General features: G+C 46.7%; 1 protein-coding gene across 2 annotated transcripts in view; it reads right to left on the bottom strand.

Annotated features, from left to right (window-relative positions):
* Nucleotides 1-13,201, bottom strand: part of LOC142251544 (histo-blood group ABO system transferase-like) — a 65,486-nt gene that overhangs the window by 31,238 nt on the left and 21,047 nt on the right. For both annotated transcript variants that reach the window (XM_075324442.1, XM_075324441.1), the window contains 3 exons: nt 4,845-4,920; nt 4,557-4,610; nt 4,408-4,473 (listed from right to left, as the gene is read on the bottom strand). In XM_075324442.1, the coding sequence (XP_075180557.1) occupies nt 4,408-4,473; nt 4,557-4,610; nt 4,845-4,920 (196 nt within the window). The remainder of the gene's footprint in view (nt 1-4,407; nt 4,474-4,556; nt 4,611-4,844; nt 4,921-13,201) is intronic.

The raw sequence follows: 13,201 nt of genomic DNA, 5'->3' as shown, positions 1-13,201 counted from the left end.
CACCCGGGGTGTACGGCATCAGGAACGGCATGATAGGTGCCGCTGCACCACCGGGTACAACAGCGTCTCCCTGCTGCGACATCTTTGCGCCCCCTTAGTTAATTTCACCAGTCTTCTTGACAGCAAGCCTGGGACACTTTTCTGCGTTTTAGTTCGGGTCGCAGCACCTCCTCCACAAGCGGTGGGCGGAGTCTTAGTTTAGGCGCGATGTTTTCCCGCGCGTAGCAGGTAATGGCGTGATTAAAGATGGCGCCTGGAAAATTTTACCAATGATGTTTTTGGATTTTTCCAGGTATCTTTGCAAAGTTTAAAGTCCGTTCTTTGTTGCAACAATTCACAGTGCAAGTCTTTTATGCGATGCAATAAGTCTTTACAGGCGCACGTCACCCGGGTTGCAGCCGGGTCCAGTCCGCATCCTGTTCGTGACGCCAAAGTTGTGTCGCCAGGGGTTAAGGGGACACCCAGAACCGGGCCAAGGGGTTGCTTCTGGAAAGGGGATCACGGTGTCGTGGCCCGGTCCGTGCTCCCTGGTTCCACAATAAAAAGGGGGGTTATGTTCGTGACGCCACCCGTGGAATGTGATCAGAGATGACCACCGCTGCTGCAGAACCTCCGGGGTGATGGAAGGCAGCTTGAGATGGGACGGCTCCCCACGGGTAGAGCCTTTTCCCCGGGGCAGTGTGTTAGTCTATGGGGGGAGTGCAGGACACGAGCACAATAAACAGGCAGACTCACGGTTTTGCAGTTTCTTTGTCCTTTACTGTAGATGGCATTCAGCAGAGTACTGTCCACGGAGTCTGTGAGGGGTTCAGGGCTTCTCCCACCCAGCCGGGCCGTTTTGGCTTCCTTGCCTGCACTGTGTGTCTGTGGCCCCGCTGCTGAGTGAACTATGCAGCTGGCTCTGCTCTGCTCTGCTCCTAGGTACCGACCTGACAGGCAACTCGAGTCCTTACTAGTATGTTCCTGAACTCTGCGTTTGTTGCTTGTGTCTGTGGTACAGGTGAAAGATCTGGAATCTTCACTTCTCTGGTGGTAACTGTGCAGCATGTAACCTGCAGTCTCGGATCCAGCATCCGTTCTGTGTGCTCCACTGGGGATGAGCTCAGCAATGCTCTGCCTCCCAGGAATGTTCTCTGTGTAATCTGTCTCCTTTCCTCAGACCCTCAGCTAGGCCTGGAATTGGTCAGTGGATCCTGAGGTGAGCTAAAGCCAGCTTCCAACCTGCAGAGATCTTGTCTCCTCAGTGCTCTGCACTGAACTTCCAAACTGAAACTACTGACCATTTCCTCCCCCCCAGCAGAATGTACAGGGAAGCAGCTTGGTCTCCCCCTTCTGGCCAGGAGGTCTTGGTGTTGTGTGTGGGGAGTTAACCCTTTGTGTTGTTACTGTGGCAACCCTGGGGTGCCACAAATACAAAAAGGGAAACGCATACACCGTGTGCAGAATTATTAGGCAAATGAGTATTGTGATCACATGACACTTGTTATACATGTCGTCCTACTCCACGCTGTATAGGCTGAGAGCCAACTACCAATGAAGTAACTCAGGTGCTGTGCATCTCTGTAATGAGGAGGGGTGCGGTGTAATGACATCAGCACCCGATATAAGGTGTGCTTAATTATTAGGCAACTTCCTTCCCTTTGGCAAAATGGGTCAGAAGAGAGATTTGACGGGCTCTGAAAAGTCCATATTGTGAGATGTCTTGCAGAGGGACGCAGCAGTCTTGAAATTGCCAAACTATTGAAGCGTGATCACCGAATAATCAAGCGTTTCATGGCAAATAGCCAATAGGGTCGCAAGAAGCGTTTTGGGCAAAAAAGGCGCAAAATAACTGCCCATGAATTGAGGAAAATCAAGCGTGAAGCTGCCAAGATGCCATTTGCCACCAGTTTGGCCATATTTCAGAGCTGCAACGTTACTGGAGTATCACAAAGCACAAGGTGTGTCATACTCAGGGACAGGCCAAGGTAAGGAAGGCTGAAAACCACCACCTATGACCAAGAAACAGAAGATAAAACCTCAAGACTGGGCCAAGAAATATCTGAAGACTGATTTTTCTCAGGTTTTATGGACTGATGAGATGAGAGTGACTCTTGATGGGCAGATGGATGGGCCAGAGGCTGGATCAGTAAAGGGCAGAGAGCTCCGACTCAGACGCCAGCAAGGTGGAGGTGGGCACTGGTATGGGCTGGGATCATCAAAGATCAACTTGTGGGACCTTTGCGGGTTGAGGATGGAGTGAAGCTCAACTCCCAGACCTACTGCCAGTTTCTGGAAGACAACTTCTCCAAGCAGTGCTACAGGAAGAAGCCGGTATCGTTCAAGAAACACATGATTTTCATGCAGGACAATGCTCCATCACATGCATCCAACTACTCCACAGCGTGGCTGGCCAGTAAAGGTCTAACAGATGAAAAAATAATGACATGGCCCCCTTGTTCACCTGATCTGAACCCCATAGAGAACCTGTGGTCCCTCATAAAATGTAAGATCTACAGGGAGGGAAAACAGTCACCTCTGGGAGCAGTGTCTGGAGGCTGTGGTGGCTGCTGCACGCAATGTTGAGCATAAACAGATCAAGCAATGACAGGATCTATGGATGGAGGCTGCTGAGTGTCATCAGAAAGAAAGGGGGCTATATGGGGCACTCATTTTTTGGGTTTTGTTTTTGCATGTCAGAAATGTTTATTTCTAAATGTTGTGCAGTTATATTGGTTTACCTGGTGAAAATAAACAAGTGAGATGGGAATAGATTTGGTTTTTATTAAGTTGCCTAATAATTCTGCACAGTAATAGTTACCTGCACAAACAGATATCCTCCTAAGATAGCCAAATCTAAAAACCCCTCCAACTGCCAAAAATATTAAGCTTTGATATTTGAGTCTTTTGGGTGATTGAGAACATAGTTCTTGATCAATAATAAAATAAATCTTCTAAAATATAACTTGCCCAATAATTCTGCACACTGTGTATATAGAGTCATTACACACAGAGGGATCTATTCCTATATATTATATAGTCATTACACACAGAGGGATCTATTCGTATATATTACATATTTATTATGTGTAATGATTATATAATATATAGGAATTGATCCCTCTGTGTTTAATGACTCTATATAATATATAGGAATAGATCCCTCTGTGTGTAATGACTCTATATAATATATATGAATAGATCCCTCTGTGTATAATGACTCTATATAATATATAGGAATAGATCCCTCTGTGTGTAATGACTCTATATAATATATAGGAATAGATCTCTGTGTATAATCACTCTATATAATATAGAGGAATAGATCTCTGTGTATAATCACTCTATATAATATAGAGGAATAGATCCCTCTGTGTGTAATGACTCTATATAATATATAGGAATAGATCCCTCTGTGTGTAATGACTCTATATAATATATAGGAATAGATCCCTCTGTGTATAATGACTCTCTGTAATATATAGGAATAGATCCCTCTGTGTGTAATGACTCTGTAATATATAGGAATAGATCCCTATGTATGTAATAACGCCATATAATATATAGGAATAGATCCCTCTGTGTGTAATGGCTCTATATAATATATAGGATAGTTCCCTCTGTGTGTAATAACTATATAATATATAGGAATAGATCTCTCTGTTTGTAATGACTCCATATAATATATAGGAATAGATCCCTCTGTGTGTAATGGCTCTATATAATATATAGGAATAGATCCCTCTGTGTATAATGACTCTATATAATATATAGGAATAGATCTCTCTGTTTGTAATGACTCCATATAATATATAGGAATAGATCCCTCTGTGTGTAATGACTCTATATAATATATAGGAATAGAGCCCTCTGTGTGTAATGACTTTATATAATATATAGGAATCGATCCCTCTGTGTGTAATGACTCTATATAAGATATAGGAATAAATCCTTCTGTGTGTAATGACTATATAATATATAGGAATAGATCCCTCTGTGAGTAATGACTCTATATAATATATAGGAATAGATCCCTCTGTGTGTAATGACTCTATAGAATATATAGGAATAGATCCCTCTGTGAGTAATGACTCTATATAATATATAGGAATAGATCCCTCTGTGTGTAATGACTCTATATAATATATAGGAATAGATCCCTCTGTGTGTAATGACTCTATATAATATATGCGTTTCCCTTTTTGTATTGAATTACTGAAATAAATTAACTTTTTGAGGATATTCTAAATTATTGAAACTCCTCTGCCCGTGTCTTTATATTGCCCCCAATGAGTACAGGACACTCCTCCTTGGGGTTAGGTACGTGCCCACGATTACATTCTAAGAAAGGAGACGGGCATTGTTCACAGAGGGGACATTTCTCCTACTGTGTAAGTACCAGAAGTATTCCTTTGTTGGTGTTTTTACCTCTCGAGAGAAGCAATGGGCAGATGTTCCAGCCGGGAGACACTGACATCAGTTTGGGCTTTTGTCCTGTGTAGAAAAGGGAGCGTTAAATGATATGTATTATTTTATAGGTACGGAGGGTGTTATATGAGAGGGTAGCAATTACTCACTGAGGATCGCAGATGGTTAATTGCGGATGCCACCTGCTCCTTTTCAAGTTGATCCTGGAGAAAAACAGCCTGCGGTCAGCCTCAACTGTCTGATAACAGAGAGCAATAGCTGCAATCTACCAAAAATAGCCAGTAACAAGAAATTGCCTGTTCACCTGGCTGATAACAGCGAAAAATAGTATAGTAAAGTTAAAGGAACACTGTAGGCAGAGCAGATACCGTGTTATGCCTGGTGCAGATATTGATGGGGCAGAGCGCATCGGAAATTCTTTCTTCATATGTACTCACCAACAAAAGGATGCCAGGGACAGCAGCACCAGGTAGATGAGGACACAAAAACACTTCCTCGTGGAGCTTTTTTCATCTAGAACAAAACAAAAATACAAAAACAAGTGAAACTGATGGGATCTGACGACAAGGCCTTCAACTATGGTAAGTTGTGTACACAGCTGTAGTCTCCGGTGCGGTGTCTGGGGCTTTCTCATGGGGTTTGGTCTCCTTATTGCTACAGAGCAATGTTAATAATTCAAGGTTACTCCCCATCTGACAATTATGCTGCGATGTAAAGCATGGGGGAAGAACAAAGGAGAAGCCTTAGCTGTCATGTTTGGTACAGGAAGGGAAACCCTGTGTTAAGGGAAGGGGGAGATGGTGACCCCTGACCAAACCTACCACTGTTCCCTGAAGTCCCTCACCACCCTAGATAGGTTACCACCTATGCATCAAGCAGGATACCTGACCCTAGATATCCCTAGTGCTGGGCCCTGGGGTCCCTCACCACCCTAGATAGGTTCCACACCTATGCACCGACCGGATACCTGACCCTAGATATCCCTACTGCTGGTCCCTGGGTTCCCTCACCACCCTAAATAGTTTCCACACCAATGCATCAAGCAGGATACCTGACCCTAGATATCCCTAGTGCTGGGCCCTGGGGTCCCTCACCACCCTAGATAGGTTCCACACCTATGCACCGACCGAATACCTGACCCTAGATATCCCTACTGCTGGGCCCTGGGGTCCCTCACCACCCTAGATAGGTTCCACGCCTATGCACCGACCGGATACCTGACCCTAGATATCCCTACTGCTGGGCCCTGGGTTCCCTCACCACCCTAGATAGGTTCCACACCTATGCACCGACCGAATACCTGACCCTAGATATCCCTACTGCTGGGCCCTGGGGTCCCTCACCACCCTAGATAGGTTCCACACCTATGCACCGACCGGATACCTGACCCTAGGTATCCCTACTGCTGGACCCTGGGGTCCCTCACCACCCTAGATAGGTTCCACACCTATGCACCGACCGGATACCTGACCCTAGATATCCCTACTGCTGGGCCCTGGGTTCCCTCACCACCCTAGATAGGTTCCACACCTATGCGCCGACCGGATACCTGACCCTAGATATCCCTAGTGCTGGGCCCTGGGGTCCCTCACCACCCTAGATAGGTTCCACACCTATGCACCGACCGGATACCTGACCCTAGATATCCCTACTGCTGGGCCCTGGGGTCCCTCACCACCCTAGATAGGTTACCACCTATGCATCAAGCAGGATACCTGACCCTAGATATCCCTAGTGCTGGGCCCTGGGGTCCCTCACCACCCTAGATAGGTTCCACACCTATGCACCGACCGGATACCTGACCCTAGATATCCCTACTGCTGGGCCCTGGGGTCCCTCACCACCCTAGATAGGTTCCACACCTATGCACCGACCGGATACCTGACCCTAGATATCCCTACTGCTGGGCCCTGGGGTCCCTCACCACCCTAGATAGGTTCCACACCTATGCACCGACCGGATACCTGACCCTAGATATCCCTACTGCTGGGCCCTGGGTTCCCATACCACCCTAGATAGGTTCTGCACCTATGCATCAAGCAGGATACCTGACCCTAGATATCCCTAGTGCTGGGCCCTGGGGTCCCTCACCACCCTAGATAGGTTCCACACCTATGCACCGACCGGATACCTGACCCTAGATATCCCTAGTGCTGGGCCCTGGGGTCCCTCACCACCCTAGATAGGTTCCACACCTATGCACCGACCGGATACCTGACCCTAGATATCCCTACTGCTGGGCCCTGGGGTCCCTCACCACCCTAGATAGGTTCCACACCTATGCGCCGAGCAGGATACCTGACCCTAGATATCCTTAGTGATGGGCCCTGGGTTCCCTCACCACCCTAGATAGGTTCCACACCTATGCGTCGAGCAGGGTACTTGACCCTAGATATCCCTAGTTCTGGGCCCTGAGTTCCCTCACCACCCTAGATAGATTCTGCACCTATGTGCCAAGCAGGATACCTGACCCTAGATATCCCTAGTGCTGGTCCCTGGGGTCCCTTACCACCCTAGATAGGTTCCACACCTATGCGCCAAGCAGAATACCTGACCCTACATATCCGTAGTGCTGGGCCCTCACCACCCTAGATAGGTTCCGCACCTATGCACCGAGCAGGATACCTGACCCTAGGTATCCCTAGTGCTGGGCCCTGGGTTCCTTCACCACCCTAGATAGGTTCCACACCTATGCGCTGAGCAGCATACCTGACCCTAGATATCCCTAGTGCTGGACCCTAAATAGGGAACCTGTGGGATGAGCTCTTCGAAAATCCGACTAAACACTAGGGAAGACATAAGGAGGACACACGGGTGGGGATGGAAGCATGAATTACTTATCCACAGATGACTCAGGTAGAAGTTCAGCAATGATACTACATAGGAGTACAAGCCACCTGCTTGCAACCAGAGCTTGAATGAACTGAATAATATCACCAGTCCAGGGAAGATGGGAGTATTTAAACACATGGAGAATACTAATAATCAGCAACTGGATGGAAGGAGAGCTCTGCTGGGTCCTAAAGGGGAAGAGATGAAAACCCAGCAGGAAAGCTGCCTATTACAATCAATACTAACAGCAGGAACAATAGAAAGTCAGGGAGAATTTTGTGCAGCCAAATGCTGTGACCCTCTATTGCCAGAAACCACATGACGGTCACCCACTACACACCCGTGACACTAACTTCTATGGAGTCAGTATGTGAGTTTCAGACCACCTCCAATTCCAATAAGCAATGCAGCCAAGCTAGAGTCAATGAGGCAAATCAGGTAAACTGCCGCTGCAATGCCGTGTCCTGGGGGCTGTTGTGGTTTTTTTTGGTTTGTTTGTTTTTATGTTTCTATTGGGGGAACATATAAGTTTTTGCTCATTTTTTACTACCACAGGGTAAACAATACAATCCTGGAGCTTAACAATATAGGAAATATATATATATATATATATATATATATATATATATATATATATTTATTTGGCTGTTCAAGTACGCACACAAATATTTGTTTCTTCATTTATTTATTAGGTGGGGTGATGTGATTTTTTATTTTTTTTACATATTTGTAACATTTTTTTTTCGTATATTTTTTTAGCCTCCCTAAAGGACATCCCGTTACACATTACATATCATAGGGGAAACATTGCACAACGATAAGTCCTAGGCAGCAAGCCCGCTGCCTGGGGGTTATACTTGACACTGATCTCTCCGTCACTTCCTATATACAATCTCTTGCCCGCTCCTGCCGCTTGCACCTCAAGAACATCTCTAGAATCCACTCCTTTCTCACTATGGAAACGACAAAAACCCTCACCGTGGCCCTGATCCACTCTCGCCTTGACTACTGTAACTCTCTATTAATTGGTCTCCCCCTAACTAGACTCTCCCCTCTACAGTCCATCCTCAATGCAGCAGCCAGGGTCACCTATCTGGCTAACCGCTACTCTGATGCCTCTGCTCTGTGCCAGTCATTGCACTGGCTGCCCGTATATCACAGGATCCAATTCAAACTGCTTGTTCTCACCCACAAATCTCTCCATAGTGCGGCACCCCCTACATCTCCTCCTCATCTGTCTATCACCTACCCGTCCTCTCCACAGTGCTGCACTCCCTACATCTCCTCCTCATCTGTCTATCACATACCCGTCCTCTCCACAGTGCTGCACCCCCTACATCTCCTCCTCATCTGTCTATCACATACCCGTCCTCTCTACAGTGCTGCACCCCCCCTACATCTCCACACTCATCTCTTTCTATCACCTACTCATCCTCTCCACAGTGCTGCACCCCCTACATCTCCTCCTCATCTGTCTATCACATACCCGTCCTCTCCACAGTGCTGCACCCCCCTACATCTCCTCCTCCTCTCTATCACCACAAAGCTCTCCACAGTGCAGCACGCCCCTACATCTCCTCCTCCTCTCTATCACCACAAAGCTCTCCACAGTGCAGCACCCCCCTACATCTCCTCCTCCTCTCTATCACCACAAAACTCTCCACAGTGCAGCACCCCCCTACAACTCCACCCTCCTCTCTATCACCACAAAGCTCTCCACAGTGCAGCACCCCCCTACATCTCCACATCTCCACCCTCCTCTCTGTCTATCATCCCACCCGTTCTCTATGCTCTGCAAATGACTTTCGACTAACATCCACACTAATTCGAACCTCCCACTCCCGAATCCAAGACTTCTTCCGAGCTGCACCAATCCTCTGGAACGCTTTACCCCAAGAAGTTAGGACAAATCACAACTTACTCAGCTTCAGACGCACCCTAAAAACGCCTCTTTTTAGGGCGGCCTATCACACTCCCTAGCCGAACTAATTTCACCTAATCCCTCTACAACTTCTCAGAACATAACCCCACGTCAAACTCCATGGCACCCAAATGCATCTCAAGGCTCTGGCCAACTGGTCCAGGAAGCCATTATCTATCCCCTATTTCCTTGAGATGGCTGGATTGTCATTGTAAATAAGCACTTGTACCTTGCCCCCCCCATCTCATTGTAGATTGTAAGCTCTCACGAGCAGGGTTGCCTTTTTTTCCCTTTTAAATATTATATCTTCTATAATTGTTACTTGTTTGTATATGTTTATGTATATGATATGTATATGAGCCTCCTGAATTGTAAAGCGCTGCGGAATATGTTGGCGCTATAGAAATAAAGATTATTATTATTATTCTCCTGGCGTTATGTAAATGCCCATCTCCCGTTTGGGCACCCGGACACATCAGTCACCCGAAAGGGAGACCTGATGCCTCCCTCAGGGCAAGTAGGACACACTAGGTGGGCGGAGTCAGGCGGAAAGGCACGCCCACCGAGGAGACTACTGTCCTGAGGCAGGAAATACAAGCAGTTTTAAGTCTAGAGTTCAAGTTGATAGTTGGAGTTGTAGAGCTGTCAGGGACCCGGGTAGGAGCCTGGGACCCTTGAAACGTCAGGCAGGCAGACGGTGGTGGCCGCCTGCAGGAGTACCGGTGTACGACCGGCGGAACTGTAGGGACCGGGCAGGGTTGGAACCCGCCGGACCTGAACTGGGGAGTCAACCGTGTACCGGAGCACCAGAAACCGGGTACTCAGACCCCGTCCTAGCTTGGAAGCCACTGATTGCAGTCTGGACCTCATGGGTTCATCCTCACCCAAAGTCCCGAAAGAAGGTAACAGCCCACCATTACGGGGTGAGAGCCACTGCCGAGGGCCAAACACCCGACGGGCCAGCGCCTGCGGGCAACCGGGGGCTCCTCCGGCAGCTGAACGCCAGGGAGCGGGCTACCACTGTCCAGACAGGGGAGCCAACAGCCAAAACAGGTGCAAGGGAAAGGGGCCACCATCAGCCTCACAAGGGACACAAGCAGCCGGCTGCGGGACCCGACCATACCCGAACTTTGGTTTACCAGTGACTCTGAGTGGGAATTAATCGTGAGTACACCAGTGCCATCCGGGCAAAGCATCATACCGCAGTACGGCACCTTGCACCCCGACTTCATCATCGCCCGTCCCACCGGGCCCCGGGACACACCGCCCCTACCCACGGAGGGGCTAACATCCAGGCTGCGGCCGCAACACCGCTCCCGGGATCCCCCTTCACCCCAGCCGCAGCGGTGGTGCATCCCGTCACCACAACCCGTGGGTGGCGTCACGGCTCACCCGACACCCACCGTACACCACCACCCCCACTGCTTCCCCTTAACGGAGTGACGTGGCTCCCGGTCTGGAGGCGCTCGAGCCACCGACAACCCGAGCCCGGACCTCGAGCGGCCCGGCCCGGCGAGGGAGCAGCCGAGCCCTCTCAGGGCGGTACACATCCACTCCTTTCTGGCGTCACAATTATATAACCGTGATTACTGTAACACCAACTCATTTAGTAAGAGTGAGTCATCACCACCCGTATTCCTATATTTGATGCACAGCACGTAATAATCCTAAACCTGCCGGTCATCAGGACTTTGCATTGCAAATCCCATCATTTGCAGTGGAAACACATTTACATGGCGGCCGGTAATGTACTCAGTGCAACTTGTCATCATTATTCACTCAGCAGAATCACTGACGCTGATCTACCGACATTATAGGCAGCTCTTTGCTGAAGTATTCAACCCACTGAAATGTCAACTGATTGGGTCCTAGGCGGTCATGTTGTTTTATCAGGTCTGCTCTCTGACCCTGGCCTTTAGCACTTCTACAATAGGCTGCTGATAAGTCTTTGGCTTTGTGATCTTCTTTTGTTTCTATGGTAACGAATGTCACATCACATGAAAGCCTTACGTGTCTAATATATGTTTTCAAAATTTTGTGTTTGTTGCTTATGGCAACAGTGTTCTCCGCACGCGGGAAAACAAAATGCGATATTCACAGCAACTGAGAGCAGAGGAGTGATAAAATTCTTGTATCTACAAGTAAAGTCCGCAAAGGATATTTTGTCATCTGGTAATGGAAATATAGGAGGTTTCCACATTACTGGTAACACAAAGGCTCTGGAAAAACACTGTGGCTCCCCCTTCAAAAAAGAAAGCCAGCAAACTCTGTGATCTCAAAGCAAAATGCCCCATCACTTTTGAGTCCCACAATGTGCCTAAACCACAGTTAGCATCCACATGTTGGGATTAATGTAGTGAGGAGAGCTGACTTAATTTACGGGGTGCAGGTCTCCAGAATCGCAAGCTGGGCACAATGTACGGGCACTACAATGTACTGGGCACAACAAGGACTTATTTGCAATTTTTAATTCGGAAAATTTCACTGCATTTGATACCATGGTTTTCCACTACACCCATAGATGAATTCACAGAAGGGTGTAATTTCCAAAATATGGTCACTTGAGGGGGTTCCTGTTGTTCTGGCACTTAGGGGCTCTGCAAATGGAGTTCGCAAACTATTCTAGGAAAATCTGCGCTCCAAAAATGAAATGGCGACCTTCCCTCCCGAGCCCTGCGGTGTGGTCATACTACTGTGCAGTCAAATGTAGAGTATTGCCACGTTCAGGAGAAATTGTGGGGCCTTTTTTTTTACCTATTCCTCTTGTGAAAATTAGAAATCTTGGGTTATAACAACATTTTAGTGGTAAAAATGTAATTATTTTTTCTTCACCGCCCAATAGTATAACATTCTGTGACACACCTGTGGTGTCAATATGCTCACTGCACCCCTAGATGAATTCATTGAGGGGTGCAGGTTATACAATGGGGTCACTTGTGGGAGTTTTCTGCTGTTTTGGAATCTCAGGGGTTCTGCAAATATAACATGGCACCCAAAAACCATAACAGCAAAATCTGATCTCAAATATGGCGCTCCTTCGCGTCTTCATTTTGTACTGTGAATCAAAAGTAGTTTTTGACCACATATGAGATATCAGCGTTATCAGGAGAAATTGCACAACAAATTGTATGGTGCATTATCTCCTGCAACCCTTGTGAAAATGAAAAAATTGGGGTTAAAGCAACATTTTTGTGGCTAAAAATGTATTTTTCATTTTTTACAGCTTAATGTTATAAAATTCTGTGAAGCCTCTGGGGATTCAAGGTGCTCACCAAACATCTAGATAAATTCCTTGAGGGGTCTAATTTCCAAAATGGGGTCACTTGTGGGGAAGCTCCACTGTTTAGGTACCTCAGGGGCGCTCCAAACACCACATGGCATCCGCTATCGATTCTAGCCAATTTACATTCAAAATTAAAATGCCACCCCTTCCCTTCCAAGCCCTGCCGTGCACCCAAACAGTAGATTTATACCACATATGAGGTATCAGTGTACTCAGGAGAAATTGCTCAACAACTTTTATGGTGCACTTTTTCTTATGACCCTAGTGAAAATACAAAATTTGGGGCTAAAATAACATTTTTGTGGGAGAAAGTAAAAATGTTTCCTCATTGGATTAGTTTCTGTAAAGCATCTAAAGGGTTAATAAACTTGTTAGATGCGGTTTTGAGCACTTTGAGGGGTACAGTTTTTAGAATAGGGTCATTTTTTGAGAGGCCTAGGTGACAGAAAATGTCTAAGCCACTTCAAATGTGATTTGGTCCCTAAAAAAACGATTTTGTAAATTTTGTTGGAAAATGTAGAAATTGCTGATAATTTTTTTCCCTTTCTAATGTCCTAACAAAAAAAAAAAAATATGTTTCAATAATTGCACCGATATAAAGTAGAAATGTGGTGAATGTTATTTATTAACTATTTTATGTGTCGGATTTAAGGGGATCAAATTTCAAAGTTTTGAAAATTGCAAAATTTTCCAAAATTTTTGATAAATTTCCAATATTTTCACAAATAAACGCAAAAAATATTGTCTTAAATTTACTA

Source organism: Anomaloglossus baeobatrachus, chromosome 9 (genome assembly GCF_048569485.1).
Source record: "Anomaloglossus baeobatrachus isolate aAnoBae1 chromosome 9, aAnoBae1.hap1, whole genome shotgun sequence".
Taxonomy (NCBI): Eukaryota; Metazoa; Chordata; class Amphibia; order Anura; family Aromobatidae; genus Anomaloglossus; species Anomaloglossus baeobatrachus.
This window is presented reverse-complemented; position numbering and strand designations above follow the sequence as displayed.